The sequence below is a fragment of the Mytilus galloprovincialis genome, chromosome 3 (genome assembly GCF_965363235.1).
Source record: "Mytilus galloprovincialis chromosome 3, xbMytGall1.hap1.1, whole genome shotgun sequence".
NCBI lineage: Eukaryota > Metazoa > Mollusca > Bivalvia > Mytilida > Mytilidae > Mytilus > Mytilus galloprovincialis.
Genome location: NC_134840.1, coordinates 35,918,844 through 35,944,872, shown reverse-complemented (window position 1 = coordinate 35,944,872; position 26,029 = coordinate 35,918,844). Strand labels below are relative to the sequence as shown.

General features: G+C 33.9%; 1 protein-coding gene across 1 annotated transcript; it reads left to right on the top strand.

Annotated features, from left to right (window-relative positions):
• Nucleotides 1–8,434: 8,434 nt before the first annotated feature.
• On the top strand, nucleotides 8,435–23,728 carry LOC143067813 (putative glutathione-specific gamma-glutamylcyclotransferase 2). The gene is made up of 3 exons (XM_076241374.1): nucleotides 8,435–8,633; nucleotides 20,064–20,105; nucleotides 23,316–23,728. The coding sequence occupies exons 1-3, from the start codon at nucleotides 8,499–8,501 to the stop codon at nucleotides 23,688–23,690; spliced, it is 552 nt and encodes a 183-aa protein (XP_076097489.1). The 5' UTR covers nucleotides 8,435–8,498; the 3' UTR covers nucleotides 23,691–23,728.
• The last annotated feature ends 2,301 nt before the right edge of the window (nucleotides 23,729–26,029 follow it).

Below are 26,029 nucleotides of genomic sequence, written 5' to 3'. Positions count from 1 at the left end.
ACACATGTTCCCTTTTGGTTGATCTTTTTACTTTAAAGCCAAATTAGATTTTTTACCCAATTTCACGGTCCATTGAACATGGAAAATGATAACGCGAGTGGGGCATCCGTGTACTTTGGAAACATTCATGTTCAACATAATTTATAATAAACTACATTTTCTTTCATTTCAATTCTGAGACTAGTGCCTGCGAGTCCGAGATTGTTCTTGTGTCCAAGGTCTGTTTTTGCAAATCATTTTAAAAACCTTAGTGTAACCCATTTTTCAAATAACTTTTTTAACGTTGGTGAAGGGTGTGAAGTATAAGATAAAAGACGAAAGATACCAGAGGGACAATCAAACTCATAAGGTTGTAAGATATAACTTGCGCTGGGACGTTAGACGAAAAATATCGCCAGTGACAAAATATACATATACACCCTACAAAGGAAAAACTAAACATATGCCCTTGAAAGGAAGAACTCAAAATACATTCGACAAAGCAGGATCAAAACATACACCCTATAAAAGGGGAACTAATAATAACATACACCCTATAAAAGAGAAATTAAACATGCAACCTATAAAAGAGGGACTAAACATACACCGTTTAAAGGAGGAACTAAACATACACCCTATAAAATAGGTAGTTAAAATACACATTATAAAGGGGGTACTAAACATACACCGTATAAAGGAGGAACTAAACATACACCGTATAAAGGAGGAACCAAACATACACCGTATAAAGGAGGAACTAAAAATACACCGTACAAAGGAGGAACTAAACATATGCTGTATAAAGGAGGAATCAAACATCCACCGTATAAAGGATGAACTAAAAATACACCGTATAAAGGAGGAACTAAACATACGTCCTACAAAGGTAGAACTAAACCAACGTCCGACAAAGGGAGAACTAAACATACGTCCTACAAAGGAAGAACTAAACAAACGTCCTACAAAGGAAGAACTAAACATAAGTCCTACAAATGAAGAACTAAACATAAGTCCTACAAATGAAGAACTAAACATACGTCCTACAAAGGAAGCACTAAACATACGTTCTACAAGGAAGAACTAAACATACGTTCTACAAAGAACTAAACTATCTGCACATTACCGAATTTAGTGTCCCGACGTCATGTTCAGTCTGATAAACGCATAACATTGTGAATTTCCCAAATAAGCTAACAATATCGACAGGATGTAAGACAATTAATTCTTATGGACACATATAACTGTACACAGAAAGCAACATGTATTAAGCTATGTTTTGATTTAAGTGCCGATAAAACAATTTTACTTCTATCAGGTCCGTATATACAGCTACATAACGTTATATGTACTATATTTTTTTTAAAGAATATATAGACTAATCCAGAACTGTACAAAATTTTATCAACATCCCCAAACATGATTTGTTGATTTGGTGAGTTCACAACAAAAGATATTATGGACACACGATTAGACAGACAAAGTGATTATTATTTTACACCGTTCCGTAATTTATATAGTTCGTTTTATTATATTCTTAATCTATTTATGTGGTCCAGTCTAAGAGGATTATTCATCTTCAACATTAAAACATCGTACCGTCACTACCTTTCCCTCTCTCATACGTATCTGTTACAGGAACTTGAATTGCAAAGTCATTACGATCACGAGGAACATTTCGTTGCGACGTCATCTTGGACACAATTCGTGGCTAACAACAGAGTGAGTTAATTCTACAACATTGTATTTGATCCCTTCAAATTGCTCTCTTTCCCGAACTTTTGTTAAAGGGAAGTAATAATTTCCCGGACTTTCTCGGAACATCTCTCCAAGTACGTATGAAAATAACAAAGTGATACGATGACTTCCGAACTAATACTATATGTTAACAAACAGATATGATGAACATAGAACAAGATCAAGCTCCTAATTTGATTGTTAGTGGTCATTATCTTTTAATTTTCAAAAAACACACAGTTTTGGTTTTATGTTAGAAAGGGAACTGCAAAATTTAGAAAATATTGTCCCCCCCTTTTTTTTTTTTTTTTACTTCAGTTAACATGACCCATGTTTTGTAATAATTAAAACAAAGTCATTAACATTTTCGTGGAAAGAAAAAAATAGTAAATTTCCTTGCACCCCCACCCCACCCCCTCCTTTCACCAAATAAATATCAGATCAAATGGTCAATGGCTTAATTTTGGTTAATTCCTATCATAAGTCAATTTTGTGTGAGTATTTGTATATTTATAAATAATCTTGAATCAATGTTTTTATGAGTAACTTCCTTTGGTTGAATTGTCATCATTTCAGACTGAATATGATGACAGATTCTTTTCCGGCAATAAGTTGCGCCTTTTTGGTAAAAGTTCGGAAATCATCGTATCACTTTATTATTTCATACGTACTTGGAGAGAAGTTCCGAGAAAGTCCCGGAAATTATTACTTCCCTTTGACAAAAGTTCGGGAAAAACAGTCAACTTCCGGGCACGTAAATTTGAAATTAGTCAAAATAGTTAAAATCTTTTTATTATATGCTGGAGATGGACTAAAAATGTTACGAACAATACCAATTTGATAAATATCAACGATGTGTGCGATCTGACGGCAAGGAAGGCACGTTTTCCCAGAGAAATCGTTGGGGAATCCAGGTAGGTCAATCTATTTATTTATAGATAGCAGAAAAATGGCGTCGAGTTAGTTGCCTTTTTGTTTCTTAGTATGGATAGTAAAATTGGGTATTTTCTCTGGGTCGTTTAAATCACTCGAAACTAGGTGAGACATGTACAGAAGTGATAGATATGTATTATGAATATAGAAAATTGAATATTTTAATAAAAAAAAAAAAAAAAAAAAAAAATCTGTATCCTACACCCAAGCGCCTGTGGTTCGTCAACATGGATCCCAGTCATGAGCAATGATGAGGAACAACACGAAGAGATTCAGCCCCCACAGGGAGATGTCCCTGAAGTATTAGAAAATCCATCTAATAAAATACAGTCAGATGAAAATCCCGAGGCTAGGCGAGTACGTGACCTCACGGAAAAAGGAAAAGGAGCTTTCTCTAAAAAAACGTGACAAGTTCTGTCAGGAACAAGAGGCTCTCTGGACAAACATTGAATCCCAGTTATTGGAAGTCACAACGCCTCCTATAAACGAGCTCCAGCAACACCTAACAGTCCAGGACAAACTTGTTAAAGCCTGTAATAATTATCGTAGGCTCACAGATGAATACCTAGACTTTCTGAAAAGGACCAGAACATTGGAGAGTCAAAAAGAAATTGATGCATGTAAACTCTCTTTGGATTTTCGTCTGTCAAAAGTGGAACTTGTTATGGAAAAACTTCACGAGCATCGCCTTGCCCTAAGAAAGGTCAAATCAACTAAAACAAAGACCTCAAGGGTAAGAAAACCTCACGCAGCGGTAGCTCTAATGTGTCAGACATGTCAAGCCTGGCACGGAGAAAGCGTGCCAAGGCAGAGGCTGCCAAGTCTAAAATAGCATTTGTCGAAAAACATGCCCTTATCCTACAACAGGAAGCAATGTTAGAGGAACAAGCCCTGTTCAGACAAATTGAAATGGAACAGGAAGCAGCACACTAAAAGGCAGAAATGAAGCAAGAAGTCGCTCAACGTCAACAGAAGGCCGCACAGAGAACAGTTCAATTAGAACAAGAGGCTATGCGCAGGAAGGCTCAAATGCAACAAGAAGCCGCACGAGTAAGCCGGGAAAAGGCTGAGCTTAAAGCCAAATTTAACCTTCTTGAAGCACAGAAAGAAGCTGCAGCCGCAGAAGCCGAGGCTCGTATCCTGGAATTCGATGATAGCCAGGCGTTTAGCGATCTCCCTGACGAAAAGAAAGACCCGCTCCAGCGTGTGCAAGATTTCGTCAATAAACTTCCTGTATCAACTGTTGTAAAGGAAGTAACAGGACCTCAAAAGAAAAAAACAAATTCCTGTTAAGATCGAGCTGAGTCACGAAGCACCAGTGTTCGTGCCATCCGTTGCATCGAACTTGCTGTCACAGACATCTGCTGTCTTGCCTTCCGATAACAAGTCACCGGAAGTTACCTTTATCCCAGATCTGGGATTAGTAACCGGCATACAAAAACTAGGCCTTTCAGATAAGAGCCCTACTGAACACCAAAAGCAGGATGTCAAAGAAGCGATTCCTGTCTTACGCACAAAACAAGACGTTAAAGAAGAGATCCCTGTTTCACACAAAAAAACAAGACGTAACAGAAGAGATCCCTGTTGCACACCAGCAACAAATCAACCTTACATCAGAGATAACTAGATTCCTCTTACGCAAGGACCTGCTTTTCTCCCGATTAATAAGCTTTAACGATCGGGCAGAATCCTTTCATACTTGGAAAGCAAGCTTCAGGAACGTGACTGATGAGTTACAAGTCTCTGACTCAGAACAGATCGATTTACTGATCAAGTGGCTCGGTCCAGAGTCTGCTAAACACGCCATTAGCATAAGAGCGTCGAACGCCAATAATCCTAATATAGGTATACATAGATTATGGAAGAGGCTTGACGAACGGTATGTTGCTCCGGAAATGTTGGAAGCCTCTCTCACAAGTAAACTCGTCAACTTCCCTACCTTGACGAACAAAGATAACGCACGTCTTTATGACTTGTCTGATGTTCTATCAGAAATCGAATATCACAAGGAAACTCCCAAGCTGGGATGTTTGCTTGCTTATTTCGATTCTTCGTCCGGGGTAAATCCTATTGTGGAAAAACTGCCATACGGACTCCAAGAAAAGTGGATTACAAGGGCTTCAAGATACAAGTCTAAATATGAAGTTGCCTTTCCACCTTTCACAGAATTATCTGCCTTCATCAGGGAAATTAGCAAAATTAAGAACGATCCTGGGTTCATCTTTGGGTTAAAAGTAACATCAAATACAAAAGACGCTTCGCCAAGGTTCACACATCAGACGTACTCTAAAGTCAACGTCCATAAGACGGCTGTTGAACAGCAAACTGAAGATAGTAGTCAACAACAAGATCTGTGTATCCTACACAAGACAAAGCATACCTTGAATGAATGCCGAGCCTTCCGAGCCAAACCAATCGAGGAACGCAAGGAGCTGTTAAGACAAAACAATGTGTGCTAAAAAGTGTTGTGAGTCAACCACACACAGAAGTCGGGACTGCAACGCAAGTATCAGTTGTAACGAGTGTGGAAGTGAACGACAATCACATACCACAGCACTTCACATCACTAGACCACAACAATCTGAAAGTTCCCAGTTTAGCTCACCCAGACAAGCCTACGGCGGGGAGCTAACACAAGTCTACGGTGGGGAGCAGCTCCGGCAGAGTAGCTACTTCCGGGAAAAGAGGAAAAGATTTCGTCATAAAATCTGTACATAGTGACGTACAATTTGATCTGCCTACATTAATTGAATGTAATAATATTCCCAATAATCGAGACGAAATTCCTACTCCTGAAGTTGCAATGCATCATCCTCATCTGAAAGAACTCAGAGGAAGCATTCCACCAATAGAGGAACGTTGTCAAATTCTTCTCCTTATTGGAAGGGACCTTATAGAGGCACACCACGTCCTTGAACAACGCCTAGGACCATCCCGAACTCCATTTGCCCAAAAGTTGAGACTTGGTTGGGTCATAATTGGAAATACATACATGTTCTCCTATTGAAGTCAACACAAAGATAACTAACGTTTCAATCAGGGAATCAGAACAACGTCTTGCCTCAAGACCGGAAATAGCCGTCAAGGACAAGAATCCAATTGTTGTTCAGTATAACGACAAAAATTTTCACTCGAATGCCAAGGTCGCAAAATCGCATTCAATACAATCCCTTGAATTTACAGGACCTAGTACCAAGCCTGGTAAACGCACGAATTCCTCTAAACGGACATCACTCGCGTCACTAAAAGCAAAATCTGTGACTTCTATAGAAAAATCTATAGATAAAGAAAGTTTCAATCCGAAATCAACAGGACCTAAAGTTCATGGAGAGGAAATCAATAGCATTCACAAACCTATTCCGAAAGAAGGACCTATTGCCAATCTCAATCTGCCATTGAACAAGCAATGTCTACTACGAGGAGGAAGCAGTATTGCCAAATCTGACTTGAATTTTAGTGAAAAGGAACCAATAGTCTTATCTGGACATCGTCACAGAGAAACACCTTTTCTTGGACATTACTACGACAAAATCAAGTATAGAGAACGCAACACTACAGATAGACAGACTAGATCTGCAGGATTGAACGTTATGACGAAACGCCTAATTTCGTCTGATACTCACAAAGATGTGTCATTTCGCCAAATCGGAAAACAACCAACTACTAAAGCTTGTTATACTTACCGGAGGACCATCTTCGATCGTCATCTCCGTCTAACAACGGTGGAAAAACAGTTCACCATTATCGATACAGCAGTAATGGAACATTCTACAGAACAAAACAATGCCGTCTGAGACACCCTTCTTCTAAAGGACAAGAAACTGTGCCTACCCAGTTTCCCGATGAACGTACTTATTCAGGAACCTTTATAGTGAAAAGTCGCTGAGATCTGATATTTCTCACACGAAATAGTGGACATTTCACCTGTATATATTCAATTTATATTGGGATTAATTCATTTGTGTAAATCTTGTATTCATATTCGGAAAATTTATGGAATAGTGATATCAGATAGACATCAGACGGGGAGTATCCCTCTCTCATACGTATCAGTTACAGGAAAATTGTAAGGTCATTACGATCACGAGGAACATTTCGTTGAGACGTCATCTCGGTCACAATTCGTGGCTAACAACAGAGTGAGTTAATTCTACAACATTGTATTTGAACCCTTCAAATTGCTCTCTACATATTTGAACCTTTTCTCCGTGAAATACTTGAAATTTAACCGTTCTTGAAGTACAATATTTTCTCGCATTCAACGGACTGTGCTATCTATTATTTTTGACATAATTCGTTTAAATAACATTAATTGAACACATTGTAAAATTGTATTTTATTTGTATTTTCATATTTTTACCATTTGTTAGATTGACTCTTGATTAAAGTATCAGCACCTGATAGTCTTTTCTGCTTGAGCCCAATCGTCGGTTATACTTAGTGGTTAGGCCATTACAGTGATTAAACCATTGCCGTGACGTCAGCCTATTCATTTGACGTGGATACTTTTTCTAGATTCAACTCTTCCTGAATCTGTACCTGAAACGAGCTCGCCAAATTATATTCAATTTTTTCCTTTGTGCGTCTAATTCAGTCATTGGGTTTGAAATTCTTTATTTACGGATTTCTGTTCACTAATGGAATTAATTTAAAAACTTGCCTTAATTTTTTGTAATTTTTATATGCCACCACTGGGAATCGAACCCCTCCTTGAAATCTGTCATGTGTGACTGACATTGGCATTGGCTAGGCTGTGTACCTTTATATATACATATTAAGCAATTGTATTGTATAAGTCGGACGGTAGCCGCCTGTTTAAAATGGTTAAGATCAATGAGTTTATAAAATCAAGTTAAAGGTAGAGACTTATCGGTTTAGGTTCGAATCCCTGTATTCTTTTCAAGTGATGCTCGTTTTAATACTTCAGTTTTTCCGTTTTTTTTGTCCACGGTTTTTTTCTTTTGCATGTTGAAGATATTTTTTTTAATAATAGTTGGGTTTCCCCGTTTATTTTTGGATTATGATTGACCAATTCAGGTATTTGGTAAAAAAATGGTTACATTCAATTTGTCCAATTTTTTGTTTCATCAGTTTTACTACATATCTTTACATATACTTATGCGTGTAAATAATTATCAAAGGTACCAGGATTAATTGCGATGTGCCAATAACCAAAGGTTCTTGCTAGAAAATTTGATAACATACTTATCATTATAAATTCGAATATATCTTATTTTGTAAATCAATGATAATATTCAGATGCATAATAATTTAAAGACGGACGGTATTATGTTATATTTGCCCCCCCCCCCCCCCAAACAATACCTTCTAATTAATTTAAAAAAAGAAAACAACACCCTCCGGTCTCATGGTTTCTTTTTCAAGAATACACGCTTATCCATTGTATCTATATTACATATTAATATTGATGCATGACATATCTAGGCGCGGATCCAGAGGGGGGGGGGTTCCGGGGGTTGAAACCCCCTTTTTTGGACGATCAATGCATTTGAATGGAGACATGTAATTGGAACCCCCCTTTGTTCTGGGTTAGGACCCCCCCCCCCCCTTTTTTAAAATGGCTGGATCCGCCCCTGATATCCCATGTTTCTTTTTTATGACCATGATTTTTATCAATACCATGTTTGTTTTAATACGATATAAAATATGAATAGTTACCTTTTGATTTCTGTATATATCAACATACTAATATTCGTCTTTAATTTTGAACTTTGAACGTTGGTTTCGGGTTCGTATTAGAGTACTTAAATTGTCATTTCACGTTTTACAGTTTCCGGTGTAAACAAACCCATATTCAATATGTCTAATATGATATTGGGAAACTAAGAAACATGTGGGTTTTTGGTTATGGTTCTCTAATATGGAAAGTAGATTTCCCCTATAAGAGAACATTAAAAGGTTACATCAAAGGCTTTCACAGACGATTCTGGCAGGGAAGTACTGATCACAGGGGTATCCCTGGAAAGGTAAGCACTAGTTCTATTATTTCTAAAAGATTAATATAGTTATTATAGAATAATTGCTATCTTTTTTATGAACCGATTTCTTGAATGGTGAACCTTTCTAAAATATATAAATCATTCAAATATTTATATGTTTTACATTATTATATATTTCATATGTGAGTGCTGATAGATGTAGATGTTAAATAAAAAATTACATGTAACTACAAATCTGGCGATCGGAACAGGTTAAGATTTAGTACTTTCAATTCTCAGATCTGGACATCCTGGCATTTAAATTTTTCAAGGGGTGATGCAGATAGGATTCCTCTAGATTTTTCATCTATTTGAAGGTGATAACCGATTATTTGTATTACTGATTATTTTTTAACCAGAGAATATAGTATGATAAAAATCAAAATGGAGATGTTTTATAGTGTCTTTAACAATATTAAGTGGGTAAAATTACTAGATTCAACTGGTGTCAATATATATCAATTAGATTAATTTGCATTGAAGTCTGATGGAAAATCTAGAGGACTCTTATCCGCATCACCTCTCAACATTGTTTACATAACACAAATTCTAATCATTGATTGGTCAGTTACATGTTGTGATGTCACTGCAGATCTGAGAATAGAAAATCCATTTTCAAGTACACTCTTATCATTCCAACTAAATTTAAAAAAAAAGCTATACCTACATGATTATACATTTGAAGTTATTAAAGGGGGTTGGGTCAAAAGTCCAATGAAAGAGTATTGGGCGATCAATAGATCAGTACCTGAATATTAATCGGGATTTCAAGTGCTTAACATACATGTAAGTAGTGTACCCTAACCAGCTGTTCTATTTAAAACAATTAACACACCCTTAAATGAATTCACAGGGGAAAATATATACACAATGGCACTTTGCAACATTTATTAAGCCTTATTATTCACAATGTCATTAACAGATCACTATGCAACATGCATCAGGTGTTTATTACACAATGTCACCAATAGATTACTATGCAACATGCATCAGGTAAGTATCACACAAATCGTATGAACACAATAATACATACAACATCTATTAACAATATCGACCAATTTGTTATATACATATATCACCTTAATATTAATGTTCACCTAACCACAATAACACACTGACACTTGCACAAATCCTTCAATGCACAAGAAATTTCTATGAAGTCAGCTCAACTCTCACACTAATTATCAATATGAATCCGAACGAAATGAATATTCTCCAAACTGGTAAAGATTAAAAACCCAGTGCACTTTCACTTACCATGCTTACACAGATTGAATCCACCCTTCCACAATATAACAATTTGCAACACCAGCAAGTACACACCATGTTCTTCCACTATACAATAATTTATTTATATATATAGGTACAAGGATTAAATATAAATTTCACTAATGATGCAAATATTCACATATACATGTAAATCCAAACACTATTTATATCCATTGGAATAACTAAATTCACTCTACTAACCTGTTGGAATAAAATCCGTGAAGTTTATCCTTCAATGGCCCCTATAAAACTGATAGAGTTTCTGATGATGGAATTTCTTAACGACCTTGCCTGTATTTACAGCCCTTGCACGGTCAGCAAATTTCAGTGTTTCACTCACGTCTTGAGCTGGTATATATATACTACCATCTGGATCAGTCCATTATATTTAAAAAGAGGTGGTAAGGTAAAATCAAGCACATACTAACTATAGGGATGTTTTCGAGTAACAAGTGGTATTCCAACCATCGAGAAACTTGTCTACAAATAGAAACACAATCAATAGAAAGGACAACTTGTATTGTACACCAATCATGTGAACTAATTAAGACCAATTTCCGTTACTCTACCCACGCACCAAAAATCAAATGTAAATTATTTGCTATCTAATGATACTACCAGTACGACACACAAGTTTCAAAATAGTTTTAGACCTAATTTCCTGATGCAATAGCATATCAGAATGTTGATTACCACTGGGAAATATTTTGCACAAAATAGTTTTGAATTAAGTAAGCCTCTGCAGCGAAAATAAGACCTTACTTTTAACGAGCTACATGTATATACAGGAGGTGTCTTTTGCATGCATATGTCGTGGTATTTCAAGGTACATGGGACTTTGAATACGACGTCACCATCCGTAGGACACATAATGACACACATCCATGGCAGAATTATATGTTTCTTTTTGAGTCATGTCTTTCGACTGAATATAAATAAACATATAATAGCAACACAATCATGTAATTCAATGGCGGTTTCTATTTAAACTTCCTTTTTGTCGAGTCTTCGACTTTAGTCGAAAAAGCGAGACTAAGCGATCCTACATTCCGTCGTCGTCGGCGTCGTCGTCGGCGGCGTCCACAAATATTCACTCTGTGGTTAAAGTTTTTGAAATTTTAATAACTTTCTTAAACTATACTGAATTTCTACCAAACTTGGACAGAAGCTTGTTTATGATCATAAGAAAGTATCCAGAAGTAAATTTTGTAAAAATAAAATTCCATTTTTTCCGTATTTTACTTATAAATGGACTTAGTTTTTCTGCGAGGAAACATTACATTCACTCTGTGGTTAAAAGTTTTTAAAATTTTAATAACTTTCATAAACTATCCTTGATTTGTACCAAACTTGGACAGAAGCTTGTTTATGATCATAAGATAGTATCAAGAAGAAAATTTTGTAAAAATAAATTTCCACTTTTCCGTATTTTACTTATAAATGGACTTATTTTTTTGGCCAGAAACAAAACATTCACTCTGTGGTTTAAGTTTTTAAAATTTTTATAATGTTCTTAAACTATCCTGGATTTCTACCAAACTTAGACATAAGCTTGTTTCTGATCATAAGATATTATTCAGAAGTAAATTTTGTGAAAAAAAAATTCACTTTTTCCGTATTTTACTTATAAATGGACTTAGTTTTTCTTCCAGTTAACATTGCATACAGTCTGCAGTTAAAGTTTATAAAACATTTATTAGATTCATAAACTATCCTGGATTTTTTACCAAACTTGGAAGCTTCTTTCAATCAAACGACAGTATCGAGAGGGAAATTTTTATTGATGTTTTTCCTCATTTTTGTTGAGTCTGCAATTAACAGCAAAAGTAGGCGAGACATTGGGTTCCGTGGAACCCTTACGAATTTTTTTCAAATTCAAGAGGAAAGAATGGACATATATAAATACAACCTCCCTCAGTGTTTTCTTGAAATTTAGCATGAAGCATGTCCATCCGAAAATACAGAAATTAGAACACAATATTTATCTTCAGAATTAACTGACAAAAACAAGTAATTATGTATACAATTTAATGTACCGTATATCATGAAAATCAATCTTTTATATACGCGTAAGATTCCCCTGAACGTCTATTCAACACACTAATCCTTCATCCATACATGTTTATTACGTCTTCTCTTTTCAAGCTCATGACTACTATCTTCCAAACACTTTGTTCCTGAGTCACTTGCCACAATCTGTTCTTCATTTTACATGTTCCTCAAACCTACCGTACTACATACATCGTTAACATATTCTCGTTCCTGTTCGTTCTCACTTTCTTTCAAACCGTCTCGGAGCCTTGCATATTCTACCTACGGACCCTTTCAACATGAATAACCTGCTCTTTACCTCTTTAAGCACACGCATAGTTGACTTTATATGTAACTTCTGTACACCGATCTATTATCTTAAACGGACCTCTCAACAATGAAGTTAACTTCTGTGTCATTTTGGTCTCTTGTGGAGAGTTGTCTCATTGGCAATCATACCATATCTTCTTTTTAGCTCACCTGTCCCGAAGGGACAAGTGAGCTTATGCCATCACTTGGCGTCCGTCGTCGTCTGTCGTCGTCGTAAACTATTTCAAGAATCTTCTCCTCTGAAAATACTGGGCCAAATACTTTAAAACTTTAACTGAATGTTCCTTAGGGTATCTTATTTATAAATTGTATCCGAAGTTTTGATCTATCAACAAACATGGTCGCCATTGCTAAAAATAGAACATAGGGGTCAAATGCAGTTTTTGGCTTATAACTCAAAAACCAAAGCATTTAGAGCAAATCTGACATGGGGTAATATTGTTTATCAGGTCAAGATCTATCTGCCCTGAAATTTTCAGATGAATCAGACAACCTGTTGTTGGGTTGCTGCCCCTGAATTGGTAATTTTAAGGAAATTTTGCTGTTTTTGGTTATTATCTTGAATATTATTATAGATAGAGATAAACTGTACACAGGAATAATGTTCAGCAAAATAAGATTTACAAATAAGTCAACATGATGGAAATGGTCAGTTGACCCCTTAAGGAGTTATTGCCCTTTATAGTCAATTTTTAACAATTTTTCGTAAATCTTAGTAATCTTTTACAAAAATCTTCTCCTCTGAAACTACTGGGCCAAATACTTCCAAACTTTAACTGAATGTTCCTTAGGGTATCTAGTTTGTAAATTGTATCCGAAGTTGTGATCTATCAACAAACATGGTCGCCATTGCTAAAAATAGAACATAGGGGTCAAATGCAGTTTTTGGCTTATAACTCAAAAACCAAAGCATTTAGAGCTAATCTGACATGGATAATATTGTTTATCAGGTCAAGATCTATCTGCCCTGAAATTTTCAGATGAATCAGACAACCTGTTGTTGGGTTACTGCCCCTGAATTGGTAATTTTAAAGAAATTTTGTTGTTTTTGGTTATTATCTTGAATATTATTATAGATAGAGATAAACTGTAAACAGCAATAATGTTCAGCAAAGTAAGTTTTACAAATAAGTCAACATGACGGAAATGTTCAGTTGACCCCTTTAGGAGTTATTGCCCTTTATATTCAATTTTTAACCATTTTTCGTAAATCTTAGTAATCTTTTACAAAAATCTTCTCTTCTGAAACTACTGGGCCAAATACTTCCAAACTTTAACTGAATGTTCCTTAGTGTATCTAGTTTGTAAATTGTATCCGAAGTTATGACCTATTAACAAACATGGTCGCCATTGCTAAAAATAGAACATAGGGGTCAAATGCAGTTTTTGGCTTATAACTCAAAAACCAAAGCATTTAGAGCAAATCTGACGTGGGTAATATTGTTTATCAGGTCAAGATCTATCTGCCCTGAAATTTTCAGATGAATCCGACAACCTGTTGTTGGGTTGCTGCCCCTGAATTGATAATTTTAAGGAAATTTTGTTGTTTTTGTTTATTATCTTGAATATAATTATAGATAGAGATAAACTGTAAACAGCAATAATGTTCAGCAAAGTAAGATCTTTAATTAAGTCAATTTGACCAAAATTGTCAATTGACCCCTTAAGGAGTTATTGCCCTTTAAAGACTTTTTTCACAATTTGTTCATCATGTTGACTTACTTTAAAAAATCTTCTCCTTTGAAACTGCTGTATCAATTTCAGCCAAACTTAGGCTAAATGAGTTTCAGAGTATCTAGTATAAATTTTATATTTTATTTCCTTGTATGTCAAGAAACATAGCTCCTATGGCTAAAATAGAACATAGGAGAAAATGATTATTTTTTTTGGCTTTTGAAGAAAATAGGACGATCCAAAAAACATTTAAATAAATTGAAAAGCCAAAATAATCATTGATGAAAGATTTAACCAAAAGAATTAAGGTGAGCGATTCAGGCTCTTGAGAGCCTCTTGTTTATATTTAGTAGACATCCAATTTTTTACGAAGGAAAATAAACATACATTTCGTCTTCCTTTTCAAATATTTGCAACGAAAGCCATAAGTTGTGATATCTGTTTTGTCGACGCATTGCTGTATCGACATTCTTTCGTACTATTGAATGTGTAATTTCCATTCTTTTTTTTTCATTTCCAAACCCACTTATTGGTTGGTACTTGCAGCATCTCGTACATAATTTCAAGTGGGGTTGATACTTCTCTACCAAACATCAAGTAGTTAGGCGTATACTAGTAACCTGTTGTAACATGTTCGGCACTGTGATATGCCATAATAACTTAAGGTAGATATTCGTCCCAGTCATCATGATTGTCATTCACATATGCACTCTGACGAACATTTTTTCGTTCTGTAAACGTTAGAACAACTTTTTGTCGATTTTTCTCGTTTTGGTTCTCATAACTTAGGCATAGAATTTCGTCTTTTAGTTGCAGATTCTCCTATGAGACCACAAGCTTCGGAAAACAATTCCCTTACCTGATACTTCACTAAACATGGGACGTTTTTATACGACCGCAAAAATTTTAATTTTTTGGTCGTATATTGCTATCACGTTGGCGTCGTCGTCGTCGTCGTCGTCGTCCGCATACTTTTAGTTTTCGCACTCTAACTTTAGTAAAAGTGAATAGAAACCAATGAAATTTTAACACAAGGTTTATGACCACAAAAGGAAGGTTGGGATTGATTTTGGGAGTTTTGGTCCCAACATTTTAGGAATTAGGGGCCAAAAAGGGCCCTAATAAGCATTTTCTTGGTTTTCGCACTATAACTTTAGTTTAAGTGAATAGAAATCTAAAAATTTTGACACAAGGTTTATGACCACAAAAGGAAGGTTGGGATTGATTTTGGGAGTTTTGGTTCCAACAGTTTAGGAATTAAGGGCCCAAAAAGGTCCCAAATAAGCATTATTTTTGGTTTTCGCACAATAACTTTAGTATAAGTTTATAGAAATCAATGAAATTTTAACACAAGGTTTATGACCACAAAAGGAAGGTTGGGATTGATTTTTGGAGTTGAGGTCACAACAGTTTATGAATTAGGGGCCAAAAAGGGGCCCAAATAAGCATTATTTTTGGTTTTTGCACCATAACTTTAGTATAAGTAAATAGAAATCTATGAAATTTAAACACAAGGTTTATGACCATAAAAGGAAGGTTGGGTTTGATTTTGGGAGTTTTGTTCCTAACAGCTTAGGAATAAGGGGCCCAAAGGGTCCAAAATTTAACTTTGTGTGATTTCATCAAAAATTGAATAATTGGGGTTCTTTGATATGCCGAATTTAACTATGTATGTAGATTCTTAATTTTTGGTCCTGTTTTCAAATTGGTCTACATTAAGGTCCAAAGGGTCCAAAATTAAACTTAGTGTGATTTTAACAAAAATTGAATCTTTGGGGTTCTTTGATATGCTGAATTTAAAAATGTACTTAGATTTTTAATTATTGGCCTAGTTTTCAAGTTGGTCCAAATGGGGGTCCAAAATTAAACTTTGTTTGATTTCATCAAAAATTGAATAAATGGGTTCTTTGATATGCCAAATCTAGCTGTGTATGTAGATTCTTAATTTTTGGTCCAGTTTTCAAATTGGTCTACATTAAGGTCCAAAGGGTCCAAAATGAAACTAAGTTTGATTTTAACAAAAAATAAATTCTTGGGCTTATTTGATATGCTTTATCTAAATATGTACTTTGATTTTTGATTATGGGCCCAGTTTTCAAGTTGGTCCATATCAAGTATTGTGCAATAGCAAGAAATTTGCAATTGCACAGTATTGCACAATAGCAAGAAATATCTAATTGCACAATATTGTGCAATAGCAATTAATTTTCAATTGGAGTCATCTTTCTTTTTATAGAATAGTATTTGATAATATATGTTGGAAATTTGCCAGACGTGACTATGATGTCATTTTTTATTTTTATTTACCAATAACTTTATGTAAATAACTTCATTGGAAATTTGCCAATATAAAATGTTGCTGATGAAGCTTTTTTTCCTTATCTTATCTAAAATGTTTTTAGATAATGTATGTTGGACATTTGCCAGACATGACTATAATGTCATTTTCTATTTTTATTTGCCAATAGCTTTATGTTAATAACTTCATTGGAAATTTGCCAATATAAAATGTTGCTGATGAAGTTTTTTTTATTGTTTTATACAATAAACAATGTATATTCACTTTTACTACCAACCAATCTTTACCATTCAGTGATAACAAGCACTTTATTTTACATTTTAATATTTTATGATGTATTTAAAAGAGTAGTTATTGTTGCAAACTCCATTAGAAATTTGAATTGATATCAGTTTTGGAAAAAGGGAAACGGGGATGTGAAAAAAAAGGGGGGGGGGGTAAATTTTTCTAATTTCAGATTTCATAAATAAAAAGAAAATTCCTTCAAACATTTTTTTGAGAGGGTTAATATTCAACAGCATAGTGAATTGCTCAAAGGCAAAAAAAACTTTTAAGTTCATTAGACCACATTCATTCTGTGTCAGAAACCTATGCTGTGTCAACTATTTAATTTTAGATTTAAAAAGTTTGAAGAAGAAATCTTTAATTGATTTGTAAAATCTTGACATTTGTTTTGTGTAAAAAAAAACCATGTAATGTCAAAAATTTGATCACAATCCAAATTCAGAGCTGTATCACGCTTGAATGTTTTGTCCATACTTGCCCCAACTGTTCAGGGTTCGACCTCTGCGGTCGTATAAAGCTGCGCCCTGCGGAGCACCTGGTTAATTTGGTAAACAGTTCATGTCCCAAATGCGAATCACCAACCGTTAAAAAAGTGTATATAGTGATTTACAAAGTCGACAACCGCTAGGAGTTCTTTTCTCGTTTCACAGTAATGCCTTTCAGTCTTGCTTAATGCTCGACTAGCATAACCTATCACAACTTCAGACCCTTGCTCATTACGTTGTGATAGAACTATAATGAAAATCCGGCAGTGCCCAAATAGGGGCTTTTACCAGGTGGTTTTCAAAAAATTATAGAGTTCCTGGCATTTAATACTCAATATATAGGATTTTCCCTTTTCTGTTATAACATATAAACACCTGGCTATACTTTCAAAGGTTTTTACAAACCGCATATACCAACTGCATAGTCCCAAAAAAAGAACGTATTTTAGTCGCATTGCTTGGGGATGAATAGTTCTCCACTACTTTAATTTTGGAGGGATTTGTGGCAATCCCCTTTTCTGAGATGACATTTCCCAAAAATATTACCTTTTTTGCACATAGACATTTTTTTGCTTTAAGCTCGAGACCAGCCGACCCTAGCTTTTCAAGTACTCGATCAAGATTAATGAGCATGTCACTAAATGTTTTTCCAGCTACAATGGCATCGTCTAAGTAAACTAAACACATGTCCCATTTTAAACCCAGCAAGAATCGTTTCCAGCAATCTTTCAAATGTACTGGATGCACAACATAGACCAACTCTAAATTGAAACAAGCCTCGTTTTGTGGCGAAAGCTGTTTTGTAACTATAATCTGGATGCATTTCACCTTTCCAGTAACCTGAACACAAGTCCAACGTTAAGAACCAGGCACTGCCAGCAAGTTGGCCCAGGGAATTGTCAATATGAGGTACAGGTTGGGCATCTTTTACCTGTAATTTGTTCAATTTTCGATAATCAACACAGAAGTGATAAAATACGTCCTTTTTTATTGATGACCAAGGACTATTTTCTTATATCATTTCGTCAATGTTCTTATCCACTTCTTATCGTAAATACACCAGGGCACGCCTAGCAGGTTTTTTGACTACTTGCGTATTCCCAGTATTGATTTCTTTGTTTCACAAAATTGGTGATTCCTAAATCCTTACTTATCAGATTCAGTAAATAAACCTTTATATTTGCTGATAAGTACTTTTAACTGATCACATCTAAATTGTCACAAGTCTTCTCATTTAAATCCTTCAGATCCTAGCGCAGTTCCAATAATTGTTTGCTATTCGAATCCGTATGTGTGTTCTCAAAAACAGATTCAATCTTATGTACTTTTCTTCCAATTGTTGAACCCTGCGAATCTTGTTTAATTTTTAGCAACCTAACAGGAACACATTCATTATTTAACTTTTATATTATAAATATTAATGGTGTCTCAGATTCTCTGAGAAAAAGCTTTTCAGGCACACAATCAAATACGCATTTTTCCTTAAGAAAATCTAGTTCAAATATTCCTTCGGCTTCAACATTCTCTCAACTTGAAGGTCTAATTTCTAATGCGATTGCTTAAATATCCTTTACCGTACAATGCAAAAGAACCACGATGATGTAATGTTTTTGGTTGTTTAGAAGAGTTCAACTTTACTATGTTTTGGAAAACTTTCATACATTTTAAAAGATACAATAGATAAATTAGTTATAAAAGATACCAGGCTTATAATTATCTGATGGAAGGTTTAGCGACCTTGACTGGCTATACCATGTTTAAAGCGTTTACAGTCCTAAACTGGTATAATTATTTATTAATTATAACCATCTAGAGTGAGACCATTATACTTAAATGGAGAAGTATGCTAAAATCAAGCACATACCAACTATAGGGGTGTTTTCAAGTAATAAATGGTATTCCAACCATGGAGAAACTCATATACATAGAAACACAATCAATGGAAAGGACAACTGGTGTTTTACAGCAAAATAATAGAACTAAGACCAATGTCCGTTACACAAGCAACTAATACATGTAATATATTCTTATTTTACAGTTTTGCTAGTACCACTAATTCATGATAGTCGATCATCACTTATGAAACTATTCACTATTAATGATAGAAATTATAAATATAAATGCAGTAGTCTCAGACCTGAAAACTTATGTCACATCTTACTATTTTAAGGAAGATATTTATAAACATGTTTATCAACCTAGCACATCATTAGTGTCAACTCTGTCTGTTACATTTAAAGATCTTCTTCCCATTTATAAAATAAACTCATCATAGATACCAGGACTAAATTTTATATATACGCCAGACGTGCGTTTCGTCTACAAAAGACTCATCAGTGACACTCGAATCCAAAAAAGTTTTAAAAAGGCCAAATAAAGTACGAAGTTGAAGAGCATTGAGATCCAAAATTCCTAAAAGTGTTGCCAAATACAGCTAAGGTAATCTATGCCTGAGTAAGTGGATATACCAATTACATGTCTCACTTGAAATTAATAAATTGTACAGTAGTATATATGCATTAGTAATTTGTTACCTACAGTTTTTTGTTAAATATTTCATATAAGAATAAATAAAAACAAACTGGTTTTTTTCTTCCAAAAACATTGTGAGTTCATAACTGGTGAGATTTCATTAACTGTACATGTATAAGCGAAATTGTCATAGGTTTATTTGTTAATGTCTTTATTGTGACTTCTGAAACTTCATATTTTCTGATGAGGGTTCATATAAAACATAAGTCTTATTTTTGTCCTGAAAATTGCTCTAATTTTTATAGCAAATAAAAAATGGCAACAGGGAATTTCAAAGAGACAACAACTAGAACAAAGAACAGAAAAATATGCATGTTCACATTCATGTTAGGAGGAAACAGACAATTGAAGACAGACCTGTGACTAAACTAACAAATATACTACAAACAATTATGTACACATCTTTCAACACATGTTTAATTAGAACCCAACAATAAATGTTTCTAAATCTTTTTGAAATGTATACAATATATATATGAAAAAAGTATATCTATATTTAATGTCTTTTTATAGCCTGGAAGAGTAGTTACCTTAGTCAAGTCTAACAACCCTGATGTAGGTACTAGTATATTATATTTATTAACCCCAACACATATTATTTTGCATCAATTTTGCATCAAATGTTTAAATAAGGCTTGCATTCTGTACACAATGACATTCAGTTTCTGTTTGGTAATTTTCTTGTTGATCATGGATAAAGTTTATAACTAACTTACTAGTACACGTATACATCAATAATTTTAAAATACAATGACATATAAATAAGACCACCAAAAAAATATGCAAAAAATACAAGTACCTGTTTTAAATCGAAGTGATGGATATCACTCATGGAAAGATTGGAAGAGTAGTTTGAATAATTTCATATCAAGGTATGGTGGGGACAAAAAAGAACTTTAATAAAGCACTAAGGCTGAAATTACATAAACAGAAAAGTGCTTTTCGAGTATGAAGATAAAATGAGCTCAAATTAAGTAACATGGGTCTCAAAAAATTGCAAATCTAAAATTCTCCTAGTAAATTTCACCATCAACCTTTAATAAGACCAACAGATAAACTTGAAGCTAAGAACTTTAAAGTTTCAACAAAAATAATCTAAAAATGTTGTTTTGGGGCATTTTGTAAGTTAAAACATAGGTTATATGACATTGAAAATTAAAAGATATAGAGTGCATTTTAATCAATTTATAAAGTATTTTCCAGCACAGAGCATTTAAAATGTACTATTCAATGTAAACAAATTAAAAAAACTTATTTTATTTATGTGTGGATTTTATCTTTCGTGATTGCAAAAATATATATTCACTTCCCCTAAATATTCAACTGACTAAAATTGTTAATAGACTTTTGAAGGGGAATAAAATTTGAGAAATAAAATGTTTTGTTATACATGTAAGTAAAAGTTCAAATTTTACTAACTGTTTCAATAGATTTAAAGAGCAATGGTATATTGATTTAATGTCAAACGAGCGTAGTAAACTACGTACTTACAGACTGTTAAAAAAATGAATTTGGTGAAGAAAATTATTTATTAAATATTATACCTGGTAAATATAGGAGTCCCTATGCCAAATTTAGAAGTGGTACGGCTCCTTTGAAAATTGAGACCGGAAGGTATGAAGGTCTTTTAGTTGAAAATAGAATTTGTTATAACAGTATTTGTAATGAAAATCTTTTAATTGAAGATGAAAAACATGTTTTAATGAATTGTCCTGTGTATGAAGATTTGCGTTGTTATTTATTTTATCAAGCATCTCTATTTAATGTTAATTTTATGCAATTGTCTGATGACGATAAATTTATATTTTTATTCACAAATGAAAATATGAACTTTTATACTGCCAAAATCTGCAATGACATTTTATTGAAAAGAAAATGTATTTTATATAGCTAATTTTAGTGTAAATATTGTATATACATTTTAGATAGTCTCTCATAACTCTTTTTAGAGTGGCTCTTGTATGTTTTATGATGTTGTTTTATCAACTGTTTGTATGTTTTATATAATGAAGAGGTGAGACTTAAATAAAATATTGTCTTTCAAGCCAATTACTGATAAAAAAATAAGTGAACCTAAATTGTTGATTAATTACAGATGATTATTGGAAATTTATCAAGTAAATTCAGAGACATGTATGTATGTCTCTGGTAAATTATAGACCTCACTTGAAATATTCATATTTATATTTTTATTTACATTTTTTTTAAGGAGCTTGTTAATTCTTAATTAATCATTTATCTTTCAGACATAATTTACAGAATCAATTTATGTAGTATAGATCCAAAGTAATAGGCAATGGATAAATCTATCATATTTATCAATCAAACACCTAATATATATACATGTATTTGTGTATTCAATTATGAGGTCAAATGTTTGTATATTGAGATGTATATAATTTGATTGGTCTGTATAATTATGTAAGAGTTAGACTGAGGTTGATAAGTAATGTGGTCAATTTGATTGGCAGTTAAGGAGGTGGGGCATTGTAAATAAAGGTCAACCTTGTCTGATTGTTTGGTGATAATGACAGTTGTCAATCATACTAGTATTGTACCAATACTCAATAAATTAATCAAACTCCTCAAAAAAGCCTGCACATGCACACACCTTAATGACATACATTCATGAATGAACTGCTCCAAAAATATACCCATTTTTTCACAATTTATATGTGTATTATGTGCACATACATAAGAACTATAGGGAACTATATTTCAGTGCAGTGAATACATTTAGTAGCTAACCTGTCATGTTGTTAGGGAGGCCAGTGTCTTAAGAAAGATTTAGAACAAGTTCCAATCTTTCCAAAAAGAGAATAAATAAAACATACTTGCCTGGAAAAAGTTAAATTGAAAAATACTTAACTCAGAGGAAAATTCAAAACGGAAGCTCCTTATCAAATGGCTAAATCAAAAGCTGAACACATCAAACGAATAGACGACTGTCATATTCCTGATTTGGAACAGGCAAAAAATCAATCTGCATAACCTATATATTGAAGAGCGATAGAAATAGAAAAACATAAAAATGTGGACACATGATTCTATTTACAAAGTGCTGGTGAAATCCAGTAGCACCAACAGCATTATATATTCATAATTTAATAACATGATTTGTATTATCTTTATTATGTTAGGTCACATGTTTTATAAAAATTATTGTCATTGTAACAAATGTAAAAAAATATATGATGATATCACAGGAATAACTATTAAAGATAAAAAAAAGAAAAAAAAGGACAAAGGCCAAAAGATAAAGGACGAAAAGACAAGTCCATTACACACTACCAAGTACATACAAAAAAAATCAGTGGTAGCAATTTACTTTCACCATTATCACTGTGACCCAAAAACTGAAGATGAAGCCCAATGCTCTGGAAGGGTAAGCAGCTCCTGCTTTATTTGTTCCATCAGTTGTGATGCTCATGGAGATACCTTGGTCATATTAAATTAGAATCTAGTTACATTATAATTTTCAGTGATATATTTTTCTTACATGAAAGTCTGCAGTATGCCTACAGTTTGTGGTCATTATTTTAATACTTGTCCCATGTTAATAAAATTGAAAATGGGAATGGGGAATATATCAAAGAGACAACAATCGGACCAAAGAGAAGATAACAGTTGAAGGCCACCAATGGTTTACTAATACATGCATCTACGAGAAAATCAAACTATGGCAATGAATTATTGTTCAGCAGCAGTTATTTGAATTTGCAGATTTTTCACCAAAACATCTAAATTTCACATTATCTATTTTAGGAAAAGGTTTGGGGCATTGCTTATGAGATTGCTAATGAACAAATTGATTATGTGACAGCTCATCTAGATTTTCGTGAAAAGAATGGTTATACTCAAACAGAAGTTGTGTTTTATCCCAGTGAGGAAATAGAATCTCCAATACACTTAAAGATCTACATAGGAACTTCAGATAATGAAGAATACCTAGGACCAGCACCAATAGAAGACATTGCCAAACAAATCTATGATTCAGTTGGACCAAGTGGGAAAAACATAGATTACCTACTGAATTTGGCTAATGCAGTGCGACAGTTGTTCCCAGACGAAACTGATGAACATTTATTTGAATTAGAGAAAAGTGTAAAACATAAACTAAATGAAAGTATAAGACAATAATTTTCAAATTCTTGTTAAATAAATTTTACTTTTAGGCATTAGGTTTGATTTTTTTTTAAAGATATCTAAATGGTGGCATGGAGATTTATTGAGATGACCCTCTATCTAACAACTGTGTGAGAACGAGGTGCTCATATGAGGTATCACATTTCTTCAAAAGGCTTTTTAACATGTTCAGACAATTCACCCTATGTGTAATACACTCAAGTAAAGTAGCATTTTAAACTAAACTCAGGAAATGATACTGACTACAAATTATACATGTAAAAAGAAACTTTGATTTTTTTATGGTATAATTTCGAATTGAATGGTTTTGGCCTTTTGGGGGCTATTGGTACTTTACGGAACGGAACGGAACGGAACGGAACGGAACAGAATTTCATTTAAGGTATCCAAAGGGGGCATTTATCAAAATTTCGAAAAATCTTTAAAACAAAACAAACTTTAAAATTTCTGTGTTTTACGGTTTTCCATATACAAATAACACAAATGTATACTTAATCTCATCTTCACAGGTGAAATGTGTAATAATGTATAACATCGGGAAATATTCTGTAGATGAATATGTCGGATTGTCCTGATAAATTATCATGAAATTAACGCATTTGCAAGTCATGCATTATGATATCTAGACTGACCTCACGTCGTCCTTGATTAGAGACAGTGATCAAAATGAATCTGATTTAAACTTTTTAATTTATTTTTCCGTTCCGTTCCGTTCCGCAAAGTACCAATTGCTCTGAGGAATTGGTATTTAACGGAAAAAACGGAAACAGACATCTTTAATGTAATTAAAGCAGTATGATAAAAAAAAATTGTCTGACACCTCTTTTTGCATGAGTGGTATGTGTTTTAGATAGCATTATCGACTTGATCAGTAATAAAAAATTTAACACAAAGGCAGGTTACACAAAAAGTCTTTCTCCTTCCATCGGTAATTATATTTTAAAAAAGAGGCCTTCAACAGCCCGTTCCGACGATGATTAGAGACAGTGATCAAGTTGAATCTGATGTAAACTTTTTAATTTATTTTTCCGTTCCGTTCCGTTCCGCAAAGTACCAATTGCTCTGAGGAATTGGTATTTAACGGAAAAAACGGAAACAGACATCTTTAATGTAATTAAAGCAGTATGATAAAAAAAATTGTCTGACACCTCTTTTTGCATGAGTGGTATGTGTTTTAGATAGCATTTTCGACTTGATCAATAATAAAAAATTTAACACAAAGGTAGGTTACACAAAAAGTCTTTCTCCTTCCATCGGTAATTATATTTTAAAAAAGGGGCCTTCAACAGCCCGTTCCGACGATTATTAGAGACAGTGATCCAGTTGAATCTGATTTAAACTTTTTAATTTATTTTTCCGTTCCGTTCCGTTCCGCAAAGTACCAATTGCTCTGAGGAATTGGTATTTAACGGAAAAAACGGAAACAGACATCTTTAATGTAATTAAAGCAGTATGATAAAAAAAATTGTCTGACACCTCTTTTTGCATGAGTGGTATGTGTTTTAGATAGCATTTTCGACTTGATCAATAATAAAAAAATTAACACAAAGGCAGCTAGGTTACACAAAAAGTCTTTCTCCTTCCATCAGTAATTATATTTTAAAAAAGAGGCCTTCAACAGCCCGTTCCGACGATGATTAGAGACAGTGATCAAGTTGAATCTGATGTAAACTTTTTAATTTATTTTTCCGTTCCGTTCCGTTCCGCAAAGTACCAATTGCTCTGAGGAATTGGTATTTAACGGAAAAAACGGAAACAGACATCTTTAATGTAATTAAAGCAGTATGATAAAAAAAAATTGTCTGACACCTCTTTTTGCATGAGTGGTATGTGTTTTAGATAGCATTCCCGACCAGATCAATAATAAAAAATTTAACACAAAGGCAGGTTACACAAAAAGTCTTTCTCCTTCCATCGGTAATTATATTTTAAAAAAGAGGCCTTCAACAGCCCGTTCCGACGATGATTAGAGACAGTGATCAAGTTGAATCTGATTTAAACTTTTTAATTTATTTTTCCGTTCCGTTCCGTTCCGCAAAGTACCAATTGCTCTGAGGAATTGGTATTTAACGGAAAAAACGGAAACAGACATCTTTAATGTAATTAAAGCAGTATGATAAAAACAAGTCAGACTCTTCTTTTTTGAATGAGTGGTAAGTGTTTTAGATAGCATTTCGACTTGATCAATATTTAAATAAACAGCTGCGCCATGAGCGCATGATACGCCCGTCGTCTTGTGAAAAAACATAAATCTTTTTTGAATAACACAGGGTTGTACAGGATGTCATGCTTAGTATATCCTGACTCATTCCTTATTCCCGCTCAATAGGAAG